We start from the raw sequence: 7,548 nt of genomic DNA, 5'->3' as shown, positions 1-7,548 counted from the left end.
AAGGCCTGGTTAAAAGTGCTGGGGACAGCTCCAGCACAGTCATGGTTGGTACCACCTTCCAGATGCAACTGTGAATAGGGCACAGCTGTCTGTTCTGATGGACAAGGATTCCAGGTTGTTGACTATACACCTGTGTCCTTGGGGCATTCGGTCAAAACCTCCATGCTGATACAGAGGGTATTAATTTTTTGTGAGAATTTTTTTTCATTGGCAAAGTCTTCACCTCTCTCAGACAGATGCCCAGATATTTATATAGGAATTTCTCCTCCTTTGCTTTTTCCTAAATCCTCACCTGGTAGATATATTTACCAGCCCTATGGTTCTGAAAAGTCATTCCACCTCCCTGGTGGAAATACTTGGACAATACCTGATAGTCTCTGAGCACCACCCTCTCCAATGCCAGCACTCTGAGGCCTGTTAGCACTCTTTTTCTGAGTGTGCAGAGCACTTCTTGGGTACAATGTGCCTAGTGTGATGTAGCAAAATGCGTACAGGTTTTAGTCAGGCTTAGGCTAGTATCTTGCATCTTATCAAATGGGTGGCCTTATCTTCTCTATCTATAAAAACTGGAGGTTAAAAAGGTCTATCTCACAAGATGAATGTAGGGAAAATGCATGTGAAAATACTTAGCCCGAGGAGCGGGCATTTGGAAAGTACTCAAGAAAAGATAGTTCCTCCTCACCCTCCTTCATTTCTGTTTAGGAGAACATGTTTCACAAACACCTTCACACTGAAAATCTCACAAATTGTCATGATCAAATTTTCCCTTTTCAAGAATTTAAGGGTGAACTCAGGTATAGTAACATATGTAGAAAGAAATGCCTAGAATAATCTAAACTGTTAATTAGAGGCTGTTAATAAAGTGGTCTTACGTATTTATTTTGATTTAATTTTTGATAGGGGTGGGTAAGGAGAAGCACAAAATCAAATATGTTTTATGATATCGCCTTCTAAGGATACCTTTTCTACTAGACTCAGATGAAAAAAGATAATGATTCTTTTTATAAATCTGATTCTATTCGTTAATCTCCTTAATCTCACTCATGTAGAGTTTTTGGCTCTTCTGCTCAGATGGATCATTGTTCAGCTCTGATATTAGACAAGACTGCTATTAATAACAAGAGTTCGGGGAAGATAAAGAAGTGGGAGGAAGAGAAAGCACCATGTCCTCTTAACACTCTGGTCGGATGATTTGCCCTTCAGGTTGTAAGGATATTTTAAGTCAGTGGTTGCCAGCCCTGGATTCCTGGGGCCCCAATGAATTAATTAATTAATTTTGGTTAAAATACTTTCTTAACAAAATATAATATCAAATGAAAGTCAAGGTGTGGTGAAATAGGCACTGTTATGCGTGGCAGATTGTAATTAGACCAAATCTTTTGTAAAGCAATTTGGTAATTAAGTATCAAGCCTTTAAATGTTGTACTCTTTGACCTGGGAATTCTTTCTGGGAACTTATTGTTGGGGAGGAGTGTCTAATTAGGGAAACAGATATGTACACAAAGAAGCTTATCACAGTGTTGTTTTATAATAGTAAAAAAAAATATTGGGAACAACCTAATAACATGAGAATAGTTATATGCACTATAGTGCATCCAACAGATGGATGGAGCCGTTTACAAGGAATATGTCAAAACCTGAGCCTAAAAGCATATAGGTTTCTCATTAAAATTATATATATATTTTTAAAAAGCAGCAAAATATGAAAACTTCACAATTCAAAAGGTCTGCAAGGAAATATACCAAATTTTGACAGTGATAAGCTTATGGTGATGAGATTTTGATTGACTTTTCCTTCTTCCTTATGTTATTTTCAGGACCACCATGAAGACCACAGAATATAACTTTTCTAATTAGCAAATCATCATTATCATCATCATCATCATCACCAATCATGTTTTATAAGGAAGTAAACAGAGATGCCAGATACAATCTTTTTGGTTTGGGAGACGGCCGAGAATGGGATCATAAAGATCAAAGACACAATAAATTCTATCAGTTCCACAAAAGGATGGGACTGGTTGGTAAGGAGCCTACTCCGTCTCATATTCTCCTGCACAAGCTTGCTGGTTTCTCCTCAGCGTTTCTGTTAGGCTTGGAGAACAGGACAGGAGGTAGTTTTCCCAGGCACACTGAAATCCTGGTGCTGGTGCATTCACTGTTATGCATTCCTTCTCATTCTTAGTGCCATGATGATTATTTTTAAAGTGAATGAAATTCTAAGGATATCTAGGATTTGTTAGGCACTTTTTATCCCCATATTTCACCTTCCTCAGGCTTGCAGAAGTTCTTAGTAAAAGGAACTATTGTCTCCCCCCCCGACCTTCTCCTTTCTCCTACCCACACAGAAAGTGCCTTTGGGAGATATAATTGATTTGGATAAAAGAAAAAATGGGCAGACTGGACCACCCTTTGTTATGAACAAAACCTCCTTGACTGCCTGAAGAGCTGACTGGGAAAGCATGTTCAGGTGGTCAGGACAGGAAGGTTCTCGAAAGAGGGCATCAGAAAATCCCACAGGCTTTCTCCCTGTGATGTGGCTTATTTGCTTTACAGGCTTCAGGCATATTTGCTGACGTCAGCAGCCCGTCAAAGTTTAAAATAATAATAGTGAAAAGGAAAATGGCCCCCTTCTGCCAGGCAGTCCTGTTCTGCCAACTTTTATGTTTTCTTTTGAGTTAATAAACGTCCAAAAGCCACCTCCCCTACCACCCTTGGTGCGGAGCGAGGGAAGCACAATAACTTTAAAACCACCAGGTCAGCCTACTGCCAGCATAAACCATTCAGACAAGCAGCGTTTGTCACACTCTAATGAGGATTTTACCTCTGCCTCCAAAAGAAAGCTATCATTAGGCTTTGTGTTTATGGATTCAAATGACTGTCTTGGGACAGTGGGTTTCCTTTGGTCCCTTCCTCATTTTAATCATGCTCCAGACCAAACGCATAGACGTTTTCTGCATCAGACGAAACGAAAAAACCATAATTATGCCAGCTAATGTCTTTGGAAAACATCAGTTAAGAAAATGGCCTTTTAATTCCCATTTCACTCGAAAATCTGAAAATATCTACACATGTTATAATAGCATGGCAGTGGTGGAGGGTGGGTGTCTAAAAAGCAGAGAGCTCAAAGGGTCTGAGGAGGTCTGGTGGGCAGGCCCCTCTTGGCAACAAGCAGTGAATCTCTCCAAGAAAAGAAATTTCTCTATAAAAGCAAGACCTCTTAAGTTATCTTCCCATGTAGTGTTGAAACTGGAGCCGGCCCCCGCACAGTTAGGTTGATACCAGGCTGGCACCGCACACACACCCTATTGTTAATACCTCCTCAGGACAGATTAGATCCCACATTCCTCAGAAGTTCTGAGCTCTGGAGGGAACACTGCCAGCAGGCTCCTTCCACAGGGCAACAACTAGCTACAACTGATAAGTTTTCATTGAAATAACTGGAACAATTACACTGAGTTCCCACAGGGCTGTGTCACTAGCTATTAAGAGAGAAGCACTGCACTTGCATGCTGTGGTGTCTGCAAAGGTGTGAGCCAGACAAGAGTAATTCAAGTCGAATCTTTAGCTCAATTTTATATGCCTTTATATGCTTTTATGGCTACATGCCGTTGTTAACCAAATTCTTCACCTAAGGTGTACTATTAGATTGTTTTATGTTTTCTTTTCAGGTCTTATCTAGTAAACCTTGATATTTACACTATCTCAATTTAGGTTTGGACAAGTAACTAATTAATCTCTGACCAAAGATACTGAAGTTAGACTTGGGTTTGTTTGGTAAAATCTGTTGAGGTCATGGTTGGTTTTACACGTAGCTTAGTTAAAAAGCTGAATACTAACAAAGATCTTTGCTTTCAAGGCTTACCTTTCAACCAGAGTGCTCATTAAACAGCAAATGTAGTTGTACTTGAATTCTGCAACTTCCCTTTTATTTTTTCTGAAATAACAGTGTCTGAAGGGAATGAAGTGGCAATAAGAATAAAAGGACAACACACATACCTTTGCAGGAGCAAATCTCAAACGGCCTAGATTAAATTTTAACCAGGGGTTATGTCTACCACGATTCTGTATCTCCAAGGATTAGGTTTGGCTTTTATAATAATAAAAGGTGATTTTGGGAAAAGGACCCCATTTTAACATATACTGTATTTGCTAGGAGGAAACAGAGTTAGTCTTTGAAAGAAAATAAAAGGCAAAGCGTTTAGCAGATGGGTAATTCCCAAATCTGCATAAATGTAAACAGCCAGGATTTTGGTGCCTATGGGTTTTATCAAAGGTGTGAGTAAGGCTGAGACCAACACCAGTGCGTCCTCTTTGGCTAGTTTTAACATGTTCACAGTCACAATTAACATTCAAGGAATTTCCTTTTCATCCAAGTGTTTCTTTAAAAAGTACTTTATACCACAAACTAAAGTTCTAGCTGCCATCAGTCCTTCCCATACAAAAGATTGGTGAAATCTCCATAATACTCTTTTTGTTGTTGTTGTTTTTTTTTTTTTTGAAAATGGGCTCGGACCACGTCAACTTCCTGGAGCATTTGTTTTTCCAACATAAGGGGGTTCTCACTTCCTCCCTCCTTTCTTTCCCTGAAAGAGCTTGTAATGGAGACCCTGCTTCCTCGTCTGGTTATCATCCTCCACATTCACTCCAAGGCCAGAGGAGCGCCGCTGCCGAGCAGGCGTCCCCTGCCCTCTCCCGCCCAGTCAGAGCGCTGCTGCCCGGCAGAAGGTCCGGGCCCACTCCCCGCCTGGTTTCAAGTCCCTGAGCCGGTCAAGCCGGTGCTTCCTACAAAGAAGGGAGAATCGGCCGTCTCCCTCTCCCCGCTCTGCTCCTCCTACACAAGGGATTCGCACACAGGCACCGAGTCCGAGTCCTGGCTGTGCATAGAGCTCAGACCGGTATCGGAGTCTTCGTCGTTACCAGGACAGCTCTTGGCCAGTCCGCGGGCCTGGTCCACCCACACCTCTGCGCAGGCCTGAGGCCGGGGTTCCTGCGAGGGACCGCTCGAGACTGGAGTCCCATCGGGAGCTACCGTCAGCTCCAACGAGTGCAAAGTCTGGAGAAGGCCCTGTAGCTCGCGCTCCTTGCTGTCCCACTGCTGCTGGCTGTAATCCAAGTCCGACTTGACGGCCTCAAGGTCCGTGTTGAGCCGGAGCCCGATGTAGAGGCTGGTGCTGAGCTGCGTCCTGACCCGCTCCCGCTCCAGCAGCAGCTCACCGTCGAGGCCGCCATCAGCCTCCGGGGGCTCCTCCCGTGCTGCGAGCTCCTCCTGGCGCCTCCGCATCCATCTCTGGTTCAGTTCCTCCTGGATTTCGGCTGAGAGGCGTTCGAGCAACTCCTCCTGTTGGGCCCGCTGCTCCTGCAACCGCAGCAGGTCGTCGCAGCGCTGGGCCAGCTCCTCCAGCTCGACTGCCTGAGCCTCGCCGTCCAGGGCCGGCGCCGCCGTCGCCGCCGCCGGCTCCTCTCCCGGGCCGCGCCCGTCGAGCTCGATGCCTGCGCCCACCAAGTAGGTGTCCTGCACGTAGTTCACTCCGTGCCGCCGCATGCGGTCCAGATGCACCTTGGCCTCGTAGCGGTCAATCTCTCGGTCCAGCTCCCGGAGCCGCTGCACCTGCTGACGGATGGTGTGGTCCTGGGAGAGCACCAAATGCACCAGAGTCTCCATGCGCTCCACCGACGCGCTCTCGGCGGCCCGCGGCGACGACGAGCAGGACGAGGCTGTGGACGACGACGTGGACGAGCAAGGCGACGACGGCTGCTGCTGGCGCCGCCGGTTGAGCTTGGCCAGCTTGCGGAAGGCCTTCCGCACCACCCGTCGCTGCTTCTCCTGGGTCAGGGCCAGGCTGGGCCGCGCCGGGACGCCCCGGGCGGAGCAGGTGCGCTCGCGACTGAGCACAACGCGCGCCTCGGCACTGCGGGGTCCCGCGTTGGGCAGCGACGCCTCGCTACGCACCAGCACGAAACGTACGTTCTCTCGCTCGTCGCCCCAGGCGTCCCAGAGGCGCAAGATGCGCGTCTTGTTGGGCAGGATGCGCTCAAAGCCCCGCCACTTCTCCACAATGCAATAGCACTGGGGGGGCCCGCACAACATGCCCTGGGGCAGCGCTTCGTCGTCGTCGTCGTCCTCGTCCTCGTCCAGGGGTTCCGGCAGCTCCCCTGGGCCTGGCGGGTCGCCAGCTATGCCCCGCCGCCGGCCTCGCCTCTGCCGGCGTCGCCGCTGGCAGCCATCCTCCAAGAGCACCCGCACTACGTCCGAGCAAGTGGTGCGACGGGAGAGACCGGACACCAGTTTCTCCTCCTGGCAGATCCACACCGATATCGTCTTCTCCGAAGGATCCATGGCTCAACCGGGACGCAGGTGGCGGGAGGGGCCGAGCCCCACTGGGGCGGCAGGGGCAGCGGGCAGCCCGGCAGCTCTTGAATAGGGATTGGAGCTCGGGATCCTCGCCTCGTCAGCACCGGCCCTTCTCCCAGCTGCGCAGAGAAGGCAAGCTGCGGCGGTGCTCGGCCTGGACGGCGCGCTCCCGGAGCAGCATGCGCGGGCTCGGGCTCCCGCCGCTCTGGCTCTGCCTAAGGTTCCCGGGGCCTCCGGGTTTCGCTCCTCCCCACGTGGCTCCTCCCCCTCCCGCCCCCAGCGCCGGAGCTACGGCCGGAACGCGGGAGGCACGGAGCCCAGGCCCGCCCCTCTTCCGCGCTGCCCGCGTGGGCACTCTACTGCGCGTCGGTTCGAGAGAGGGACTCGGGGACCTCCGTGCTGCAGGGCCTGGATCCGTGCCTAGGCGCGGGTCAGCTCCGCTCCTTGCGCCTAGAGCTAGCTGGACTTTCTCACCTTTCCCGGCGCCCCAGAGACGTTTCCTGGTCCTTCAAGGCAGCACGGTCTGAGAAGTGCCGCGGCGCAGAAAAACCGAAACACCCCGCGCCACCGGAGACTCCAACCGCATTGCCTGACCTCCAGATGGGAGCTGTAAAAGCCTGCTATAATGCGGAAGGCCTTCAGTCTTTCTTGTCTGGAGGCAATATTTGCATATTGAAGGAGAACAGGACGGGGCAGTGTGCTCGGGGAACAAGTGTATATATAGTAAGGTCTAGACTTGAAGGGGACGTTCAGAGGCTGCTCCCGGTGCCCGGCACCGTCACGTCTGTGGCTCCCCACGTCGCCTTGGCTTCGCATAGCCTTCTTGGTAGGGGGACTCCTGATTCTAGTGTGAGTTCCGGGCCCAAGCTCTTTTCCACATCCCACCTTCATAAAGAGAAACCTAGTCATTACCGCGACAGTTTCTGGCATTACCCAGGATCTAGATGTGGTCAAGAGGAGGTAAGGGCCAACTTTCACAGCTCAAGAAATCCAAGACCAAAATGCAAATAAACTTTTTTCATCCTCAGACGCTGATGAGGATGGTCCGTTGTGTGCAAGGCTTGCTCCCAGCTTGTCCTTGGGAACACAGGCCTGATAAGGTCACTGATTTGCTTCAAGATCTTGGATGGCTCTTCACTGCCTCCTGAATAAAGTACTTTTATTCATTCATTCATGCACTTGATAAATATTTG

At 49.2% G+C, this 7,548-nt stretch overlaps 1 protein-coding gene across 1 annotated transcript; it reads right to left on the bottom strand.

Annotated features, from left to right (window-relative positions):
• Window positions 1–3,907: 3,907 nt before the first annotated feature.
• RASSF10 (Ras association domain family member 10) lies at window positions 3,908–6,565 on the bottom strand. The gene has a single exon (XM_032640609.1). It carries the CDS (start codon window positions 6,338–6,340, stop codon window positions 4,835–4,837), a length of 1,506 nt encoding a protein of 501 aa, XP_032496500.1. The 5' UTR covers window positions 6,341–6,565; the 3' UTR covers window positions 3,908–4,834.
• Between the last annotated feature and the right edge of the window lie 983 nt (window positions 6,566–7,548).

The sequence above is a fragment of the Phocoena sinus genome, chromosome 8 (genome assembly GCF_008692025.1).
Source record: "Phocoena sinus isolate mPhoSin1 chromosome 8, mPhoSin1.pri, whole genome shotgun sequence".
In the NCBI taxonomy this organism is placed as follows: domain Eukaryota; kingdom Metazoa; phylum Chordata; class Mammalia; order Artiodactyla; family Phocoenidae; genus Phocoena; species Phocoena sinus.
This window is presented reverse-complemented; position numbering and strand designations above follow the sequence as displayed.